Here is a 23,708-nt window from a genome sequence, read left to right as displayed (position 1 = left end):
GTTAGTAGAGGAGCGGATGGTGACCTCCGCAACACTGCTACCAGACAAAGTAGCCGTATCCTGTATCCATGGAGACACCCACTATTACCCCACTGTGAATCTGCCTATTCTCACTCCAAAAGGAAGGTGTACAGTCAGGGCAGGGAAAGTGCCCCAGCTGAAGGTGCCATTATTGATCGGGAGAGACTGTCCCCTATATAAGGAGCTTCGGCAGATGACGTTATGCACGGGAAGAAGGGGGACAGGAAAGAAGAGAATCTCCAAGCCCGAGGTAGTAGTACTACAAGGAGACGTAGCCGCGTCCTCGTCCTCTACTGCAGAGGAAGAAATAGCGACCCAACGTTTACGACAGATATTCCAGGAAACCCCCGATGAAGACAACTGTGAAGGGTTATACACAACGCAGGAAGGAAGGAGCAACCAGGCACTAAGGGATATATTTGAAGCTCCATCCGAGGAGGGAACCTGGAAGGGATTCTCCTCGGTCTCCCCTGATGGGGATGTGGAACAACCTCCACATCCCTCTACTGAGGTTGACCTGCCCCAGGAATTAAAGGGACAGTTCGGCACCTCGCAGCATAGAGACCCAGACCTAAGGGAGGCCATGAGGAAGGTGAAGGTGATCGACGGGAGGAACGTCGACGGATCAGGTGAGCCCCTCTTCCTTACTATGCAATCAGGCGGGGTCTCTTATACTGGGTCGTACGACGAAGGGGGGAAAACCAGGAATTACTAATGGTGCCTAGACCATACAGGGATACAGTTCTACAGTTAGCCCATTCCCACGTCCTAGGAGGACACCTGGCACGAGACAAGACTATTGACAGAATCATGCAGAGATTCTATTGGCCCGTGTCACCCGAGATGTGGCCAGGTATTGTAAGACGTGTGATCAATGTCAACGTACAGCCCCACGGCCACACCTACGTAACCCTTTGATTCCTCTCCCCATCATAGAGACTCCCTTTGAACGCATAGCTATGGACCTCGTAGGACCGCTCCCAAAATCCGCCAGAGGACACGAGTACATCCTAGTGGTTATAGATTATGCTACCAAGTTCCCGGAGGCCATACCCCTGCGTAACATGTCGTCAAAGGGAATTGCCAAGGAGTTATTCCTGATGTTCTCTCGTGTGGGCCTTCCCAAGACGATCTTAACCGATCAAGGAACCCCGTTCATGTCCCGGTTGATGAAGGACTTGTGTCGGTTATATCAGGTTCAACAGATACGTACAAGCATATTCCACCCTCAAACAGATGGGTTGTGTGAACGCTTGAACAAAACAATTAAAAGCATGTTGAGAAGAGTGGTGTCCCGAGACGGGAAAAACTGGGACATGCTTCTCCCACACTTAATGTTTGCCCTGCGAGAAGTACCTCAGGCATCCACTGGATTCTCTCCGTTTGAATTGCTCTATGGCAGACCCTGTCGAGGAATCCGACTTAGCCAAGGAGACCTGGGAGACCCAACCATGCCCCTTTCGATCCACAATAGAACACGTTACCCTGATGAGAGACCGCCTGTCAGCAGTGTGGCCCATAGTCAAGGAGCATATGGAGAAGGCCCAAAGGACCCAAGGCCGGGCCTATGATAAATCTGCGACCCCCCCGTGAGTTCACCGTGGGAGAGAAAGTGATGGTGCTTGTGCCCACGGCCGAACATCGCTTGCTGGCGCAGTGGAGGGGGCCCTACGAGGTAATGAAAAGGGTCTCACCGGTCAATTACCTCATCAAGCAACCTGACAGGAGGAAGAAGGTCCAACTCTATCACATAAACCTGCTGAAGACGTACCATGGACGAGAGGAGGAGGTTGCTTTGATGGCCCTGGAGAGAGAAAAAAAAAAAGAGGCTCTACCACAGGTGCGCCGTGGCCAAACTCTCCTACCGGAGCAGTCAAGACAGCTAGACAAGCTGATTATGAACTTTGGTCGAATATTCTCTCCATTCCCAGGACAAACAGATGTCCTGTTCCACCACATCCACACTGAACCCGGCAAGAAAGTGCACATCCGCCCTTACAGGATTCCTGAGGCTCGCCGAGTCATCGCTAAGAAAGAGGTGAGGGAGATGTTGAGGATGGGCGTGATCGAGCCCTCGACGAGCGAGTGGTCCAGTCCCATAGTCCTGGTCCCCAAAGCCGATGGTAGTATGAGACTCTGTAACGACTTTAGGGGCGTGAATGCCATCTCTACATTCGATGCGTACCCCATGCCCCGCGTGGATGAACTCTTGGAACGCTTAGGAAAGGCCAAGTTCATCACTACCCTGGATTTGACGAAGGGATATTGGCAAGGGCCGGTGGCTCCGGAGGATCGCCCAAAGACTGCCTTCGCCACCCCAGAGGGGCTTTTCCAGTATGTGAGGATGTCCTTCGGACTGCACGGAGCCGCTGCAACCTTCCAACGCCTCATGGATGCCATTCTACGGCCCCATCAAGAGTATGCAGCGGCGTACATAGACGATGTGGTCATCCACAGCGAGGACTGGGATAGTCACCTCCTGCGATTACAGGCGGTGCTCGTGAGTTTGGAAGCCACAGGGTTGACAGCCAATCCAAGTAAATGCTGCCTGGGCCTGTCCGAAGCGGAATACCTAGGGTATACCGTAGGGAATGGGAAAATACGCCCGCAGGCAGAGAAGACCAGGGCAATTCGTGACTGGCCTCGACCCCGGACCAAGCGAGACGTTCGGGCCTTCTTAGGGATAACAGGATATTATCGCCGTTTTATCCCGGGATATGCAACCATTGCCAACCCCCTCACAAACCTCATCAGGAAAAACCTGCCAAACCAGGTAGAGTGGAAAGACGAGGCGGAAGAGGCCTTTCAATTGTTAAAAGATGGCCTGTGTTCTGATCCCGTTCTACAGGCTCCGGACTTCTCACAAGAGTTCATTGTGCAGGTCGACGCCTCGGATACAGGGCTCGGGGCCGTACTAGCTCAGGGTGAAGGTGAAGCAGAGAAGCCGATTCTCTTTATTAGTAGGAAACTCAGCGATCGGGAACAGAGGTATGCGACCGTAGAGAAAGAGGCCTTAGCCATCAAGTGGGCCCTCGTTTATCTCCGGTACTACCTACTGGGTCGGAGGTTTGCATTAGTTACTGACCATGCGCCCCTCACGTGGATGGCTGGTAAGAGAAACAATAACAACAGAATAGCCAGATGGTTTTTGTCTTTACAACCGTTCTCTTTCCATGTCATCCACAGGGCCGGATCGAGGAACGGGAATGCAGACGCGCTGTCCCGACGCGACCAAGACGGTGCGTCTGGCGCCCGACCCTCCGGTTCGGTCCTGGGGGGGAAGGTATGTGGAAGGAACACTAGAGGGCAGGCTGGGCTCATGGATAGTAGCCCAACAAAGCATGGGAGACAAGGTAACCAGAGTCAATTAAGCACAGCTGACGGTACTAATGAGATACTCTCCTTCCCCTATAAAAGAGAGAATGGAACCAGCAGAGAGGGGAGGAAACTATCTCTGGAAGATGGCCACCGAGAGAGAGAAGCTGTGCTGAAAGAACCACGAAGACGGTGACAAACCCGTGATTTATGTTTGTTGTAGTTTAAAGATTATCCTATTGTGTTCTTGTTTCATCTGGAGAAGATGTGATTTTTCCTTGGAAGATTTTTCATTGATTATGTTAATGTTTTTGTTGACAAAATACCCTCAATAGAGAACCATGTTCAATCAGAAAAACCTACTCCTGACTCGTTTATTCCACCTTCCCGCTTTAGAGTGACGCCTTATTACTTGGTACGCTCACAGTAGCTTTAAACTGCTGTCTTGTAGCTACTGTAGGTCTTTACCCATCAAGTCAAGATGGAACGTTGTATCATTCACTGATATTGTTATATACTGTAAAAATTCCCCTGAACTCTATAGACTGGTCTTGCCTGGCTGTCTGACCCTGATGGGACCCGTCACCACCTAATCCTGCACTAGAGGGCTGCATTCCCAGGGGATCCGACAGAGATCATTGCAGCACGGTCAGCGGGCAGTCCGAGACTGCTTTGAGATTAAAATGTACAGAACAAAACATAAAAACGCAACAATTTCAAAGATTTTACAGAGTTACAGTTCATACAGTGCCTTCCGTTCATACAGTGCCTATGAGACTCGAAATTGAGCTCAGGTGGATCCTGTTTCCACTAATCATCCTTGAGATATTTCTACAACTTGGAGTCCATCTGCGGTTGATTCAATTAATTGGACATTATTTAGAAAGGCACACACCTGTCTATATAAGGTCACACAGTTGCTCATTTACGTAAGTATTCAGACCAGTTGCTATGAGACTCGAAATTGAGCTCAGGTGGATCCTGTTTCCACTAATCATCCTTGAGATATTTCTACAACTTGGAGTCCATCTGCGGTTGATTCAATTAATTGGACATTATTTAGAAAAGCACACACCTGTCTATATAAGGTCACACAGTTGACAGTGCATGTCAGAGCAAAAACCAAGCCACGATGTCAAAGGAATTGTCCGTAGAGCTCCAAGACAGGATTGTGTCGTGAACAGATCTGGGGAAGGGTACCAAAAAATGCCTGCAGCATTTTCCCCAAGAACACAGTAACCTCCATTATTCTTAAATGGAAGAATCTTGGAACCACCATGACTCTTGCTAGAGCTGGCTGCCCGGCCAAACTAAGCAATCGGGGGATAAGGGCCTTGGTCAGGGAGGTGACCAAGAACCCGATGGTGACACTGACAGAGCTCCAGAGTTGCTCTGGGGGAATGGGAGAACATTCCAGAAGGAAGGGGAACCTTCCAGAAGGACAACCATCTCTGCAGCACTCAACCAAACCAGGCCTTTATGGTAGAGTGTCCAGACGGAAGCCACTCCTCAGTAAAAGGCACGACAGCCCACTGAGTTTGCCAAAAGGCACCTAAAGGACTCTGATCTGATAAACCAAGATTGAACTCTTTGGCCTGAATGCCACGCATCACATCTGGAGGAAACCAGGCCCCGCTCATCACCTGGCCAATACCAGCCCTACGGTAAAGCATGGTGGGGTTGTTTTTCAGATGCAGGAGACCAGTCACGATCGAGGGAAAGATGAACGGAGCAAAGTACAGAGAGATCCTTAATGAAGACCTGCTCCAGAACGCTCAGGACCTCAGACTGGGACAAAGGTTCACCTTCCAACAGGACATATCTAAGCACATATCCAAGACAACGCAGGAGTGGCTTTGGGACAAGTCTCTGAATATCCTTGAGTGGCCGAGCCAGAGCCCGGACATGAATCCGATTTAACATCTCTGGAGAGAGCTGAAAATAGCTGTGCAGAGACACTCCCCATCCAACCTGACAGAGCTTGAGAGGATCTGAAGAGGATGTTGTTTTTTTAAGTACCTTTTGCTTCATCATTATGGGGTATTGTGTGTAGACTGAGAATTTTTTATATTTTTTTTATACAAAAAATAGAAGAAGTCTGTAACCTAACAATGTGAAGGGGTCTGAATACTTTCCAAGTGCACTGTGTTTTATATAAACACTACCGGTCAAAGGTTTTAGAAAACCTAATTCAAGAGTTTCTATTTTTACTATTTTCTACATTGTAGAATAATAGCGAAGGCATCAAAATTATGACATAACACATATGGAATCATGTAGTGTTAAACAAATCAAAATATATATGTTATATTTGAGATTCTTCAAATAGATAGACCAGGTGTGCAAAGCCGTCAAGGCAAAGGGTGGCTATGTCATGGAAAGAGCATGTGTCCTTCATGTTTTGTACACATACATTCTTTATTAAAAACTTTGAGGGGGCCAAAATAAAATCACTCCCACCTGTTGTCGATCTCTGTTGTAATAGGAATCTCGGCTGCATAATTTGTGAGTGCAGACAGTGCCGTATGGGAGTCAAGTCAAGAGAAAAGGGCACCACGTTCACAGCAGATGCCAGGCACTCCAAAGGATAAGGGCCCAGAGTTTTCCTGGCTGATCAGAATCACAGGGTCAGGAACAACTCTTTTGGCCCTCCCTATAACTAGGCCTAATGAAGATAAAAATGACTAATATAAACCAAGATTCTCACTTTGTTAATCATACCTGTCCTCAATGGAGAATAACCATAAAGGTATTTGATGTACTTGTAAAACTGGGCTCGCTCTCCAGTGAGATGCTGACATGATACAATACTGTGGTAAACAAATAGAAGACAATTTACAGTACTGTGATCCATACCAGACAATAAGGCAAACCAAATATATCAAATGAACTGTGCACCATGAAATTAAAGGCAGGAGATGGAAGGTGGACAAAGTCTTGTTAACATAAAAGGTTAAAAAAATGTATCAAAGAATGTCAATCACTACAATTCATGAGCATATGAACACATATTTGACACTATTTGACACTGGAAACGTGACCCGCCTAACCGCTCTTCTTAACACCCACCAGCTTAACCGGAAGCCAGCGGCACCAATGTGTCGGAGAAAACACCTTTCCACTGGTGACCGTGGTCAGCATTAGACCGCTGAGCCACATGGGAGGCCCCATCTTTATTATTTTACAAGAAACCGGAGAAGGTTGTTCAGACTCAAGCAACAGGATCTGAACCAGAAAAAGCCACGTTGTCACCTGTATCTTAAGTAGGCCGATATAGGAACTAGTAAACAAACATACGCTTTACCACTCTGGAACCCAAACTCTGTTGTGTTAGTGTGAAACCTGGTTTCAGTTTGATAATACAAGTATTATCAATACAACTACTAGTCTAAAAAAGGCTGCGTTTGCATCAAGTACAGGCCAGGTTGGCAGACAAACACACAACCAACACCTAACTACTAGGGCCGGGACTATACCAGTATTGCGTTAGTATCGTGGCAAGGAAACAAAAAACAAAGCAGATTTAACATTTAGGAAAACAGCCCTAAGGTCAGAAACAAACATTATGTTGTCATCCAGCTATAGCACAGAATATTTTATCTACAGCAGTTTTTTAAAGGACCAAAGAGTTTGATCTGCTTCGTGTTCTTTTTTACCATGGAAAAAGTATTGTGATACAGGTATCGTTCCCGCCCTACTAACCACTATGAGGATATGAAAATAATAATATTGATATTTTATCTCTTGTTCAACTCAAAAGATAACACATCTAAGGCCCACAATCTGCACATAAAAAAAAATAAAAAACGTTTCTCTCAACTGCTATCACTGTATTAGGCCTAATCTTTCACAGTATCAGTGCCACCACAACAGCTGTTCAGGTGAAAAGAGACATCCACTCTACCTACATATAAAAGTTTAACAACGTTCTTGAGTTAGACATCCAAATTCAAGGAATCATATGGGGCAGTGGGTATATTGCGTTAAGAATATAATTATCTCCAGAATGGTTACTGTTAGTAGAGCAGTATTTAATCAATTACAAATCCTAACCTAGTGGCTGTTGCTCTGAGTAAAATGGCAGTATGATATACCTCACAACGTTCTCATTCCAAGCATGAATTCAGTATGTCAAGGCACATGCTATGAAGCAGCCCCCTGCCTAATTGGTTGTCTTGGGTGCTGTAATGCACGTTTTTGTGCGAACTGACAGTGTGTGTGTGTGTGTGTGTTAGCTGGTAAACATGTATACTTTTGGAATAGGCCATACTGCAAGCAATACAATGAGAGCCCTGACTTGACAGTCTCTGTCGATAAAATATGCATTGTCCGTGTCAATGATGCATGTTATGCAGTACAAACAAGTAATTTGGCTCCGTTGAGTTGTTTAAAACGCATTAAGAGATTTTACATGGATTCAGTGCAGTGAATCACAGTGATTCAAGTTCTGCAGTCATGAAGGACTTTAGAGTGCCATTCAAATGTAATCACCTGTTTTTGTACTTGTACAGTCTTTATGTAAAAACACAGGCAATGCCATGCTCTCCGGGTTAACTAGTATGGAATACTGCACTGCACATAATGGACTTTCAGTAGAATTGGTGGCTTGGTGACTAAAATCAACGATAACATTTGGAAATCAGAAAAGCACATCTGCAATCATCACTGTGTGCGTGATGGTAATGGAACTTTATCCATTCGGGAAAAACAGCACTAATGCAGTCCATGAGTCAAACAAGCCCATCTAAACTGTCAATAGCCCGGGGTCGGAAATGTCCGGGTTTCCATTTTGGGTGGCCACTGGCACTACGTCAGGCAGGACGTTGTTGTTGAGGGGATCGGGGGACATGCTGCTCATGGTGATGTTCTCCTGGGCCAACATGTACACCGCCATTGTCTCCTGCGACTCCGACGAGGGAAGGAAGGAGCTGGGCAGTGACGGGCGTGGCGCCCTGTGACGGTGCCGCACAGGGGCGTCGCTCGAGTGGATGGATGAGTCGCCGCTGTCGTCCGAGTCGAGGCGCGTCAGCTTCTCCATCCAAACGCGGAAGCGCTCCTCGGTCTGCTGCTGCATCACGGCGAAGCGCGTCATGGCCTCCTCCAGCACGCTGCCAATGCTGTTCCTGTCCCACGAGCCACAGCTGTCCAACAGGCCCTGAATCTGAGCGCTCACTCCGGAACCCTCCGCTGCACGGCAGAAGCCAGCTTTAAAGACATTGAGGCCAAAGCCATAAGAAACACAGTAGTACTTTTCATGTACGCTGGTGGACTGTTTTTGTTTGTTTGATAAAAAATTACAAGTTTTGTTGACGTGCAGATCGATGTTTTCATGATGATGACGGACTAAGTTTTCATGCAGTTGTAGCAGTCAGGTCTGTGTAGGGAATGCAGTAATGGTTGATAACATGGAGTTCTACAGATCCATTCCGGACAGAAATTGGTGTTTTAGGAGATTGAGTTGCTGTACCTCTTCATTGAAAGTGTTTACTGAAGATTAACCGTCTATAGTTTTGGCGATAAGATAAAGAAACTAACTACACGCACGGTACAATTACAGCATACATTAAATAAAGATGAAGCACCAAGCCACAAAGTACCATGGTTTTGAAATTCCACCTTGGACGTCAAATGTACTTAAACAAGCAAGATATGACCTATTTGATCTAGCACTAGCAGGCAAGTAGCAGGCAAAGCATTTTACCACTACCTCCATGTTATTTCTGTGCTTTAACCCAGTCTAAATAAGGACAATTCTATCTCAAATTAATATAAATTTGTCACCGCACTGCAAACTTTTTATTTTATTATTATTATTATTCAGGGAAAACCCATTGAGACCAGGGTCTCATTCAAGGGTGCCCTGATCATAGTAATACAAAAACAAAACACTGAGAAATACCATACGCCAAAACTGTAATACACCAGCTAGCAACATTATTGAGATAACAATGGAATGCCAGAGTAAGAAACAGAGGAAGAAGAAAAAAACTCGATATGAAAGGTCAAGAGCTTAAAGCAATAATGATATTTATTTGATCTACAGTTTATTTTATTTAACTAGGCAAGTCAGTACTAGGGCAATTTATATTTGACCCATTGTACTGATTGAAGTTGAACAACACATTGTTCCTGTAATTCAAGAACTCATTTGTGAACCCAACGTCAGTGTGCTGCTAAGTTTAGCTTCCTCCACTGTTCCTGTCCCCATACCAGGCTCGAACCAGTGATCCTCTGCTTTGCAACATGTGACCGCCCTCCTTGACAACTGTTTGAGCTATTAAAAAAAGGTACGACAATGGAAATACATTATTCTATTTTTGTATTATCCTCTACCCATTTTTAAATCCATTGTATCCACATGGTTATTTTTATATATTTTTTAAAATTGTCAAATAAAAATCTATCAATTCACTCCAATTATCAGGGAAGACAAACGCAAGGGTCACTTATAAAACATCAATAAGACAATGTGTGACAATCTAGAATATAATTCATCTTAAAATGGTGTACTCAAAAAATGCCTATAAACCGAGTCTATGATTGTTTATTTTTTTGCTAGCTTTGACGAGATGCTGCAGTTAGTGCAATCATTGGACGGGAAAAGGGATACCTATTCAGTTGCACAACAATGAATTCAACCGAATTGTGTCTCCCACATTTAACCCAACCCCTCGGAATAAGGAGAGCAGCTGTTGTTGGGGGTTAACTGCCTTGCTCAAAGGCAGAATGGCAGATTTTTACACCTTGCCGGCTCGGGGATTCGAACCAGCGACCTTTTGATTACTGGCCCAACGTTCTTAACCGTTAGGCTACCTGCTACCCCATGAGGATCTCCTAAAAATGGGCACCGCATTGCCAACAAAGGTGTTTATTAGAACCTATTAGACTTGAAGCATCTGCTGTAACAGTCAACCAGAGCTATGAAAACAGCTGCGGCGAGAACCAGAGCTATGAAAACAGCTGCATCGAGAACCACTGCACAGAAAACAGGTGCTACTTCTGTCTGTAAAACACTGGACTGGCCCCCTAGGGGATACTGGAAGGGCCAAAATTGAATAATTCAACTGTTCCTCAACACAACCAACACGGTAGGCTAGAAATCCGGTGCAAAATGGCATGGTGAACTACTGGAAGGCTCTGGAAGATGGAGACATCTCATTCCATTCTGCATCAGTCTCTCTATGACAAAGGACAGGGAGAAGTAAATCACAATAGGGTGGTTCCATTTGATTTCAATCCCTTTTGAGCGCACTCCTTTTAAATTTGAACAAAGGTAGACATATTTGACCATAATAGAAGTCGTCAGAAAGTAACTGTTTGGACCTGAATGCCACAACATTTAGGAGAGGTGCTCAAAGCTGAGCCATTTTGCATACCCCCACTACCATGAGACAGCCCTGTCTTCGTCACTGGAAAAGGTAAATTGTTGAGTTTAATATAAAAGCTTACAAACAGGGTTGTCAAACAATTTTTTTTACAAATGTTTAATAATTTATTTTTATTTTTACATTTGACCTTTTACATCAACTGTGAATTTTTCACATTTGTTGTATCTTAGACTAGAGAATGACCCATATGGATTTTTTAAGGCTGATGCAGATACTGATTTTTGGGGGGGTCAAGATGGCCAATATTTTAGGCCGATTTCAAAATCATTAAATTAGAAAATGAAGTCTTGTATGAATTATAATGCATCAATTAAAATAAAATAAAAAGTGTAACCAATCTAACGACATAACGGTAATAATTTTATCTGAATGGTAAATCTCTTGATAACCTAAATAAATTAAGATGGCATAAGCCTACTCACAATACAGGTGAATGCCCATTCAATAAGAGCGTGTGCATGCATTGACTTATTGAGCTTGTTCTGGCTGATCAGTGGAGTCTGTGGTGCTAAGGATGACAAACACTTAATTATTCCCCTATTATAGCAATCTAATCAGACTTTTCAATTCAAGGATACAACTGCGGCTAGTCAAATCAGCACACCAGGAAATAGCTAACCTTACAGTGCAAATCAGATGGCTTGTTGCTGAAAATGGTGCATGCTCAAAATGATAACTAACCAACTAACGTTAGCTAGTTACATTGGCAATTAGCTCATAGCATCATGTTTATCTAACCAGCAAGGTAGCTAATATAGCAAGCTACCCAACAACACAAATTAAAGGGTTAGTTATCGTAATATTTGCTAACAGATGCTTTGCTAGATAGCTGGCTAGCTTATTGCATGCATGTCGGGGCACATCGACATGAGCCTGATTGGCAAATTAACTAATATTTGCAACAGGAGTTTAATTTTGGTTACTATAATTTTGGTTAAATTCAGTTCGCAATACCGAACCTTTCTTTTGGAGAAGGAGCTTGCTGCTGATTTTCCGACATGGCATTAGATAGACTAGAAAAGGGCAATATCGGCCCGATATATGAGCTCAGTTGTTTATCGGTAGTTCTCTACCGTAGACCCTATTTTACATGATTTGAAGTGTTTATGTTGTGCTTGCCATTGTTTGAGAAACAGCATGCTCTTGAATACAGGGTGGGTGTCATGTTTTGGCTGATAAATGTACTGAAATGGGAATAGAATTGACATTTCAACTTTCAAATGATCGCATAAAGAGGTTTTACATTATACTGTCAATCTTCCATAGGAAACCCATTGAAATAGAAATATAGGCAATAGAGTAGACCTCACTATTTATGTTGACATTCGATGGTGGCTGGACCAGCAGACATCTTTGTGGTAGTAATTGGAATTTAACAATCCGATTGCAGCAGTCTGAAGGGATATGTCGATTCTATGATTGAAATATACCTACCCCATATTGGGGCGGCAGGGCAGCCTAGTGGTTAGAGCGTTGGACTAGTAACCGGAAGGTTGCAAGTTCAAACCCCCGAGCTGACAAGGTACAAATCTTTCGTTCTGCCCCCGAACTAGGCTGTTATTGAAAATAAGAATTTGTTCTTAACTGACTTGCCTGGTAAAATATTCAAGAGAAGAATGCTTTGTCTCTGCTGATGGTAGGCACAACTCACCTTATGCAAAATACAGTCTAAACTACACCATTGTGGGAGAAACAATATATACACACACACACCATACAGTTGAAGTCGGAAGTTCACATACACCTTAGTAAACTTCACAATTCCTGACATTTAATCCAAGTAAAAATTCCTTGTATTCGGTCAATTAGGCTGACTACTTTATTTTTAGAATGTGAAATGTCAGAATAATAGCAGAGAGAATGACTTATTTCAGCTTTTATTTCTTTCATCACATTTCCAGTGGGTCAGAAGTTTACATACACTCAATTAGTATTTGGTAGCATTGCCTTTAAATTGTTTAACCTGGGTCAAACGTTTCACGTAGCCTTCCACAAGCTTCCCATAATAAGTTGGGTGAATTTTGGCCCATTCCTCGTGACAGAGCTGGTATAACTGAGTCAGGTTTGTAGGCCTCCTTGCTCACACACACATTTTCACTTGTGCCGACAAATATTCTATAGGATTGAGGTTAAGGCTTTGTGATGGCCACTCCAATACCTTGACTTTGTTGTCCTTAAGCCAGTTTGCCACAACTTTGAAAGTATGCTTGGGGTCATTGCCCTCACTACATATTTGTCGCCAGACCCACTGGCTCCAGGTCATCTATAAGGCTTTGCTAGATAAAGCCCCGCCTTATCTCAGCTCACTGGTCACGATAACACCCACCCGTAGCACGTGCTCCAGCAGGTATTTCTCATCCCCAAAGTCAACACCTCCTTTGGCCACCTTTTCTTCCAGTTCTCTACTGCCAATGACTGGAACGAATTGCGCAAAAAAAAGCTGAAGTCAGAGATTTATCTCCCCCACTAACTTTAAACATCAGCTATCTGAGCAGCTAACCAATCGCTGCAGCTGTACACAACCAAATCAAAATCAAATCAAATTGTATTTGTCACATACACATGGTTAGCAGATGTTAATGCGAGTGTAGCGAAATGCTTGTGCTTCTAGTTCCGACAATGCAGTAATAACCAACAAGTAATCTAACTAACAATTCCAAAACTACTGTCTTATACACAGTGTAAGGGGATAAAGAATATGTACATAAAGATATATGAATGAGTGATGGTACAGAGCGGCATAGGCAAGATACAGTAGATGGTATCGAGTACAGTATATACATATGAGATGAGTAGGTAAACAAAGTGGCATAGTTCAAAGTGGCTAGTGATACATGTATTAGAGTACAGTATATACGTATACATATGAGATGAATAATGTAGGGTATGTAAACATAATAGATAGCATTGTTTAAAGTGGCTAGTGATATATTTTACATCATTTCCCATTATTAAAATGGCTGGAGTTGAGTCAGTGTGTTGGCAGCAGCCACTCAATGTTAGTGGTGGCTGTTTAACAGTCTGATGGCCGTGAGATAGAAGCTGTTTTTCAGTCTCTCGGTCCCAGCTTTGATGCACCTGTACTGACCTCGCCTTCTGGATGATAGCGGAGTGAACAGGCAGTGGCTCGGGTGGTTGTTGTCCTTGATGATCTTTATGGCCTTCCTGTAACATCCAATCTACCTACCTCATCCCCATATTGTTTTTCACTGTTTTGCACACCATATTTCTACTTGCACATCATCATCTGAAAATCTATCACTCCAATTTGCTAATTTGTAACTACTTTGGCCTATTTTCCTTACCTCCTCACGCCATTTGCACACACTGTATATAGACTGTGTTTTTGACTGTACTTTGTTTATTCCATGTAAACGTGTTGTTTGTGTCGCACTGCTTGCTTTAACTTGGCCAAGTCGCAGATGTAAATGAGAACTTGTTCTCAAATGGCCTACCCGGTCAATTTGGAAGACCCATTCGCGACCAAGCTTTAGAGGTCTTGAGATCTGAGGTCTTGAGTTGTTGCTTCAATATATCCACACTTTTCCTACCTCATGATGCCATCTATTTTGTGAAGAAGTACACCAGTCCCTCCTGCACACCCACAACATGATGCTAACACCCCCATGCTTCACTGTTGGGATGGTGTTCGTCGGCTTGCAAGCAATCCCCCCTTTTCCCCCAAACATAAAATGGTCATTATGGCCAAACGGTTATATTTTTGTTTCATGAGACCAGAGGACATTTCTCCAAAAACTATGATCTTTTTCCCCATGTGCAGTTGCAAACCGTATGGCTTTTTTAAATGGCGGTTTTGGAGCAGTGGCTTCTTCCTTGCTGAGCGACCTTTCAGGTTGTGTTGATATAGGACACGTTTTACTGAGGATATGGATACTTTTGCACCTGTTTTCTCCAGCATCTTCACAAGGTCCTTTACTGTTGTTCTGGGATTGATTTGCACCAAAGTACGTTCATCTCTAGGAGAAAGAACGCGTCTCCTTCCTGAGCGGTATGACGGCTGCGTGATCCCATGGTGTTTATACTTGCGTACTATTGTTTGTACAGATGAATGTGACACCTTCAGGCGTTTGGAAATTGCTCCCAAGGATGAACCAGAATTGTGTAGGTTTACAATTTTTTCCCTGAGGTCTTGGCCGATTATGTTTTATTTATTTTGATGTCAAGCAAAGAGGCACTGAGTTTGAAGGTAGGCCTTCAAATACATCCACAGGTACACCTCCAATTGACTCAAAAGATGTCAATTAGCCTATCAGAAGCTTCTAAAACCATGACATAATTTTCTGGAATTTTCCAAGCTGTTTAAAGGCACAGTCAATTTAGTGTATGTAAACTTCTGACACACTGGAATTGTGGTACAGTGAATTACAAGTGAAATAATCTGCCTGTAAACAATTGTTGGAAAAATGACTTGTCTCATGCACAAAGTAGATGTCCTAACCAACTTAACAAACAAACTAGTTTTTAAATATCAAACTCAACTCTTTACCTTTTCCAGTGATTAAGACATGGATGTCTCGTGGTAGGGTAGGGTATGCAAAATGGGTCAACTTCAATTTCTGACCACTTATACAAAGGACAAATATGGAAAGTTTTGTTCAAATCAAAATAATGTGCGGTCAAAAAGTGATTGAAATCAAATGGAACAACGCAATACTATGTACGCCTTCAACGTGAATGACACATTTACTACTATGGTATGTCACAGCTTTGAGATACTACACAAGGTTACTACTATGTCACTACACAAGGTTACTGTGTCACAAGGTTACCGCTGCACACTGTTCTCAGTGAATAACACCCAGTGAGGTCATATACTGTGGTAAAGAATTGCTCCCTACAACAGCACAGAACAAACTAGCAAATTAGAGGTTAAACAATAACCCAATTGTAACATTCTCAATAAATGATGTCTATATTCCCACAACTTGCCAATAACGACAGTCACAGTTCAACAAGAACACTACCGACGTGTGGATTACGTAGTAAAGACGCGATGTGTTGTAATCTTCAAAAGGCATGGTGAATGGAGACAAATTAAAACAGTGGAACAGTCATTAAAACATTCAACACTCAGTGATGCCTGTGCTAGTATCCATTTCAGATGAGCAAACATGAATAACCAGAAGTGCCAGTGAGTGATTGCATTGGCTTGGGAGCAATCATTACTTCACGTCTCTAGTGAATGTATGTGGAGTGACTCATCTGAAATGTCTCTAGAAATGTTTACAGCCTCTACAGCCGTATTCTAAAACTGATTAAATAAAAAATGTTCCTCAATCTACACACAATACCCCATAATGAAAAAGCGAACAGGTTTTTTGACATTTTTGCAAATGTATAAAATAAAAAAAGAATACCTTATTTCCATAAGTATTCAGACCCTTCGCTATGAGACTCGAAATTGAGCTCAGGTGCATCCTGTTTCCATAGGTTAACCTTGAAATGTTTATACAACTTGATTGGACATGATTTGGAAAGGCACACAACAATCTATACAAGGTTCCAGAGTTGCAGTGCATGTCAGAGCAAAAACCAAGCCATGAGGTCGAAGGAATTATCCGTAGAGCTCCAAGACAGGATTGTGTCGAGGCACAGATCTGGGTAAGGGTACCAAAACATTTCTGCAGCACTGTAGGTCCCCAAGAACACAGTGACCTCCATCATTCTTAAATGGAAGAAGTTTGGAACCACCAAGACTCTTCCTAGAGCTGGCCGCCGGGCCAAACTGAGCACCTGGGGAGAAGGGCCTTGACCAAGAACGCGACGGTCACTCTGACAGAGCTCCAGAGGTCTTCAGTGGAGATGGGAGAACCTTCCAGAAAGACAACAAATCAAGCATTTATGGTAGAGTGGCCAGACGGAAGCCACTCCAGAGTAAAAAGCACATGACAGACCGCTTGGAGTTTGCCAAATGGAACCTAAAGGACTCTCAGAATATGAGAAACAAGATTCTCTGGTCTGATGAAACCAAGATTGAACTATTTGGCTTAAATGCCAAGTATCAGGTCTAGAGGAAACTTGGCACCATCACTACGGTGAAGCATGGTGGTGGCAGCATCATGCTGTGGGGATGTTTTTCAGCTGCAGTGACTGGGACACTAGTCAGAATCGAAGGAAAGATGAACAGAGCAAAGTACAGTGAGATCATTGATGAAAACCTGCTCCAGAGCGCTCAGGACCTGGGGCAAAGGTTCAGCTTCCAACAAGACAATGACCGCAAGCACACAGACAATGCAGGTGTGGCTTCAGGACAAGTCTCTGAATGTCATCGAGTCAGTCAGAGCCCGGACTTGAACCATATCGAACATCTCTGGAGGGACCTGAAAATAGCTGTGCAGCTCCCCATCCAACTTGACAGAGCTTGAGAGGATCTACAGAGAAGAATGGGAGAAACAACCCAAATACAGGTGTGCCAAGCTTGTAGTGTCATCCACAAGAAGACTTGAGGGTGTAATCACTGCCAAAGGTGCTTCAACAAAGTACTGAGTAAATGCTTATGTAAATGTAATATTTTTATTGATTTAAAAAATTGGCATTTCCTAAAATAAAATAGTTTTTGCTTTGTCATTATGGGGTATTGTGAGGAAGAAAGAAAAAACTATCCATTTTAGAATAAGGCTGTAATGTAACAAAATGTGTAAGTCAATGGGTCTGAATACTTTCCAAATGCACTATACCTGTGATGTCTGGAGCAAATGTATAGTGATTGTTACTTCATGGTATGCTAAATGTGGGTTACTTGGAATGTCTGTAGTAAATGTATTTAACATGGGATATACATGTGGTGAATATTACCGCTGGGTGGGTTGGGGTGAATGTGTCTGGTGTTGATTGTTACCTGGGATATCTGTGGTGATTGTCTTGCCGCCTGATGTCTCATCTTCAGAGGAGCTGGTGCTAGAGTCACAGGTGAGGTCGCTGTCACTTGTACTGCTGTCCTGCAGCAGGTTGTACTTCTTCCTCGCCGCTGCCTCACGCTTCTGCCTCAGCAGCCGTATCCGCTCCTTGTGCTTCTGGCTCCGGTGACCTTTGACTTTAGCCAGCCGGCCGTTGGTCTGCTTCTCGCTGCCTGCTCCTCCTGCCACAGCCGGCTGGCAGCGGTTCTTCTTGGCTGCCATTGTGTTGGTGGACATCTCACTTTCAGAACGTGAACGCCGGGACTTTTGCCTGCTTGACGATGACGTTTGACACCCTGCTGCCAGCCCGGTGTCAGCCACCGTGGTGCCCTCATCCCCTGACGCCCGCGAGGCGGCTCCCTCCTCACCAGAAGAGAGTGTGTCTGAGTCGGCCTGGTGGCCACTGGAGGAGGGCGAGAGCATACAGGGGTTGGAGGAGTCGCTCTCGTAGACGTGGCCTGAGGCGGGCTTGTCACTGCTGGTGGAGGCGTGCTGGGACTCTGGAGAGTCTCTCCTTAGCTCCTTCATGAGGCAGGGCATGGAGAGCAGGCTGGGCTCACCCTCCATCTGCAAGGGACTGTCCCACTCTTCTCCTGGTGGAAAGCTGGTGGTGCTCTCTGTTTTAAAGGGCTCCCCCTGCTCCCCCCTAAAAGCAGCTGCTGACCCCACCTGTGCAGGACACTCTGGGAGGTTCTCGCCATCCACAAACTCCTCTGTGTCTGCCATCTTAAGGCTAGTTGAGAGTAGGGCCCTGTGGTCTGACTGTCTTAGAAGAGTGGGCCTGGACAGGAACTCACCTGGAACAACAACACATATATATTTAGGGAAAAGGTGATACCTGGTCAGTTGTATAACTGAATGCATTCAACTGAAATGTGTCTCCTGCATTTTTACACACACACACACACACACACACACACACACACACACACACACACACACACACACACACACACACACACACACACACACACACACACACACACATATATATATAAAGAAATGCAACTTCACACAGACTGTTTGGTTCAAAAGCCCAAGGAAGCTGGCTATTCTTCTTCTTTGCTAGCTGGCTAATGGGAGCTTAGCTGTCTGGCTAGGTAGCTGGATTAGTGTGTGAGTGTGTGGGGGGGGGGGGGCTGTACAGTACTGTACTGTAACGTTGGATGCCAACTGCCGATAAACCCCACAAAAGAAGAGGCGGGGGCTAGAACTGTAGCTAGCTAGTGTCTTTCACCCCCACCAGTCGTGCACCACTTAACCCGCAGTTCTGAGGGCAGGTGTTCGGCAGGCGGGAGCAAAGGTCACTGTGTGCTTGCTAGGACTCTGGTACACAGCTGGTGGGACGAAACAGGTAGCAAGCTAGGACATCGGTAGACAGTGTCCTTTGCTCCAGAAAAACTCAAATACTTGCATTTCTCTTTTGACACATTTTAATCGCATTGACAATCAGGGGAAATCCTGAATATCAAGTGCCTCACAAGCATGAAGATGGCTGGTGAATAGGAGGAGGAGAAGGGCTTTAATACAGGAACCAATGGGATGCTTGGACGCAATGCAGGAATGCCCACATGCAGGAACGCCCTGAATTGCGGGCCGCTACTGAGAAAGGCTGCAAGTTTCCCATAAATCGATTGTTTTTGACCAGTGGATTCAGTTGCGGGGAAGGACGGGTGATTTGTAAACATGGTCATCCATGCATTTGTTATACTAGCACGAACCCGCTGGGCAGATAACTACGTAGTTAGCCAACTACCTAAAATGAAAGAGACGTAACATTAGCTATGCTAGTGACGATTCGATTTAAAACGCATTCCTTTAGCTAGCCATGGTATGCTAGCCAGTTAGCACTGACGGCGTATCTAGCTATGCAGGCGAACATGCTAGCTAGCATCTTACCTTGGACCGGGTGTTACACGCTTGTTTCTTCAGTGTCCGACTTCTGTGACATCTTATTTTTATATATGCATATATATTTATGTATGACTTATACAAATAATACACTTGCAACGTCAACCTTAGTCCATTCACACATACGAATACCAGCTAGCTACTTATTTCAAAATGTCCCCACCGGCCGATGTTCACATAAAAATGTGCGTCACTTCCGTGGTTGTAAATGACATTAGGGAAAACTAGCACCTCGATGCGTCTAGGAGGTAGTGTAGCTACGTAATCAATTCAGGTTGTTTCATGTGCACTGTGCATATTGGTTTTGAACTTAAATCAATAAAGCCGTGCTCACATTGACAGTTTGAAGTGACTCAAATCCAATTTATTTTGTATATCCGATTCGAATCTGTTCTTTTTCCTGCAGTCTGAACAGGCAACAAGTACATGGAATCAGATATTTCAAGCCACATTTCATTTGAAGTCCAATACTATGCAAATCTGATTCCTGGACATGTCACTTGTCTGAATGGTCAAACTACTCTGACATTTTGACAATAACATGTGGTAGCTAACTAGCTTGTTAATTAGTGAATGTGCTAGAAAGCTAAACAGCTAGCTACTTGACTGTTGTGGCTAGCCAAAAATGACTCATTTTGAAAGTTTGATCATGTTATCCTTTTTGGCTTTAAAAAGTGTTCTTACACTGATTTTGAACGTTCAACGGACCTGGGAAACGTACATGTCAGGCATTGTCACCCTAGCATGCTACATAACTTCTGAATGATAGGAAGCACCACCAATCAGCTGCATCATTTGTGGGGGACGACATGTTTACCGTTGCATTGTTTTCATAGGAAACTTATTTGTGGCTCATCTTTACTTTCCTACCTATGATTTTGTAAGACAGCTAAAGATACCCTTAGACACATTCTGGAAAGAATATAGCCTAAACAGCCCATGACAAGTTAATGAAAAACCTTTATGATTTCCATAATCATGTATTATCTTTAAAAATACTTTCAACACTTACCATCCCCAAAATGTGTCATTTTAAAGGCAGCCCTTTAGACATGGAGAACAGTTAACTTAAAATATAAGTGTCACAATGTACAGTATTATCACAAAGTTCATGTTGGCAAAACTCCCAAATTCTCGCTTTGCCGCTTCAATTTTTACTTCCACAAGAGATGGACTCTAATGGGGAAATACGATATTAAGAAAAGCATACCACAAATTTTGAAAATTTTAAATGAAAATTTAAAAAACACTAACATTTCTTAATGGCGTCAAATCTCTGTAGGGTTCTAGTTTCTTTTACAAAGGTATCATTTTTTGTTTCAACGTGGCAACTTGCTGCAGAGGGAGGAGAAACCCATTTCACAGGAAAGCAGAATGGCAAATACTACCAGCTTAAAACATCATAACATGATTAATCCTCACAAAGTGTAAGTATAATAATTTGGGTCAGTCAGTTTTGTCTAAATCAGAGTTTGGAAGCTCAGTGTGTCACAACAAGGAAATTAAGGTTAGGTTTGGATTACAATTATGTCAACAAGTCATGCTGCTTTTTGCCAAGCTTCACATGATAATTGCCCCTCCGCCCACTTTGCTTCCCTACATTGAATGGGGCTCCGTTGTTTCATCGCCCACAGTTTTGAGACTGAAAAGCCCTATACGAATTGACCAACTATGGGTTGCATGCCCTTCTAAATCAAATCAAATTTTATTAGTCACATGCCCCACATACAACCTTACAGTGAAATGCTTACTTACGAGCTCATAACCAACAATGCAATAAAAAATACAAGTAAGGAATAAAAGTTACAAGTAATTACAGAGTTGCAGTAAAACAACAATAGCGAGACTATACACAGAGGGATACCGGTGGGGGGGGGGGGGGGGGGGGGTAATGCTTGGGGGTAGATGTTCAGGAGTCTTATGGCTTGGGGGTAGAAGCAGTTTAGAAGCCTCTTGGACCTAGACTTGACGCTCCGGTACCGCTTGCTGTGCAGTAGCAGAGAGAACAGTCTATGACTAGGGTGGCTGGAGTCTTTGACAATTTTTAGGGCCTTCCTCTGAAACCGTGTAGAGGTCCTGGATGGCAGGAAGCTTGGCCCCAGTGATGTACTGGGCCGTATGCATACTGGGCCATATGCACTACCCTCTGTAACGCCTTGTGGTCGGAGGCCGAGCAGTTGCCATACCAGGCAGTGATGCAACCAATGCTCTCGATGGTGCAGCTGTAGAACCTTTTGAGGATCTGCGGACCCATGCCAGATCTTTCAGTCTTCTGAGGGGGAATAGATTTGGTTGTGCCCTCTTCACGACTGTCTTTGTGTGCTTGGACCATGTTAGTTTGACGGAGATGTGGACACCAAGGAACTTGAAGATCTCAACCTGCTCCACTACAACCCTGTCGATGAGAATGGGGGCATGCTTGGTCCTTTTTTTCCTGTAGTCCACCATCATCTCCTTTATCTTCATGTCATTGAGGGAGAGGTTGTTGTCCTGGCACCACACGGCCAGGTCTCTGACCTCCTCCCTATAGGCTGCCTCATCATTGTCGGTGATCACTGTTGTGTCATCGTCAAACTTCATGATGGTGTTGGAGTCGTGCCTGGCCGTGCAGTCATGAGTGAACAGGGAATACAGGAGGGGACTGAGCACGCACCCCTGAGGGGCCCCTGTGTTGAGGATCAGCATGGCGGATGTGCTGTTACCTACCCTTACCACCTGGGGGTGGCCTGTCAGGAACTCCAGGATCTAGTTGCAGAGGGAGGTGTTTAGTCCCAGGGTCCTCAGCTTATTGATGAGCTTTGAGGGCACTAGGTTGTTGAACGCTGAGCTGTAGTCAAGGAATAGCATTTTCACATAGGTGTTCCTTGTGTCCAGGTGGGAAAGGGCAGTGTGGAGTGCAATAGAGATTGCATAATCTGTGGATCTGTTGGGGTGGATGGAAGGAAGGGGGGGTTTATTCGATCGCCTACGAATTCTCAGAAGGCAGCCCGCCCCCTGGCCCCTTTTTCTCTGCCTTCTCTTCACGCAAATGACGGGGATCTGGACCTGTTCCCAGGGAAGCCGTATATCATTCACGCCGGGCTCGTTAAAGGAAAAAAAGGATTCTTCCAGTCCGTGGTGAGTAATCGCAGTTATTTTCGGTCATAAGAGAAGGTAGCAGCAACATTATGTACAAAATAAGTTTCAAAAACAAGTTTCAAACAACGCAAAGAAACGAACAAAAAAACACAATTGGTTAGGAATACGTAAAATGTCAGCCTTGTTCTCTGGTGCCAAGGACTCTATCAGGAAGAATAAGTGGTTGGAGTTTGTTGGTCCGCAGTGGTGGGGTTGACCCTGCTAGCTAACATTAGCATTGCTAGCTATTTTCGACAAACTTAGCCACTTACTAATGGCAACATTGCCATCTCTCTAAAGTACATTTGATTACATAATATGGCAATGTTGTTTCCTTTAATTTTTTTGCCTACTTTAGCAATGTCATCTTATGTTTATTATATTTTTATTTAAACATATTTAACTAGGCAAGTCGGTTAAGAACAAATTGTTCTTTACAATGACGGCCAAACTTGGACAACACTGGGCCAATTGTGCACCGCCCTATGGGACTCCCAATCACGGCCGGATGTGATACATCCTGGATTCTAACAAGGGACTGTACTGTAATTTAGACAAAACAGTCACATTAGCCTCCAAGGTGCAAACCATGTCTAGGACACATATAAATATTGGATGCAGCTATGGTGGTACTAGCTAACTCATGTCTGACTTCAATGGTGTACTAACTAGCAGCAACAAACTCAAACCAACCATGGGTTATAGCAAAACATGTCACAGTTGGTTGCATAGTGTAATGGCGTCACCGGCTTGAATCTAACCCAACCTTGAGCCATTCAGTCTACATCTGTAACGCATATAATGTAGACATAATATATAATAATAATATATGCCATTTAGCAGACGCTTTTATCCAAAGCGACTTACAGTCATGTGTGCATACATTTTACGTATGGGTGGTGACCTCGCTTTGAGCATTACTATGAATGGAACAGTCAGCCACATGTTGGCAAGTATCAGCAACCTTCACCTGTCAGCGGCAACAGCTTTCACAGGCTTGCACAAATACAGAAGGTAACCCACTTCATTACTTTGATAC

General features: G+C 44.1%; 1 protein-coding gene across 2 annotated transcripts in view; it reads right to left on the bottom strand.

Moving 5' to 3' along the window:
• Positions 1-19,719, bottom strand: part of LOC124007061 (uncharacterized protein C18orf25 homolog) — a 28,079-nt gene extending 8,360 nt beyond the window's left edge. For both annotated transcript variants that reach the window (XM_046317337.1, XM_046317338.1), the window contains exons 1-2: positions 19,541-19,719; positions 17,584-18,438 (exon numbers count right to left, since the gene is read on the bottom strand). In XM_046317337.1, coding sequence (XP_046173293.1) covers positions 17,584-18,367 — 784 coding nt within the window. In that variant the 5' untranslated portion in view covers positions 18,368-18,438; positions 19,541-19,719. The remainder of the gene's footprint in view (positions 1-17,583; positions 18,439-19,540) is intronic.
• Positions 19,720-23,708: the final 3,989 nt, after the last annotated feature.

This window comes from Oncorhynchus gorbuscha, linkage group LG20, assembly GCF_021184085.1.
Source record: "Oncorhynchus gorbuscha isolate QuinsamMale2020 ecotype Even-year linkage group LG20, OgorEven_v1.0, whole genome shotgun sequence".
NCBI classification, from domain to species: domain Eukaryota; kingdom Metazoa; phylum Chordata; class Actinopteri; order Salmoniformes; family Salmonidae; genus Oncorhynchus; species Oncorhynchus gorbuscha.
Note: the sequence above shows the minus strand (reverse complement) of the source record. Positions and strands in the feature narration are given on the sequence as shown.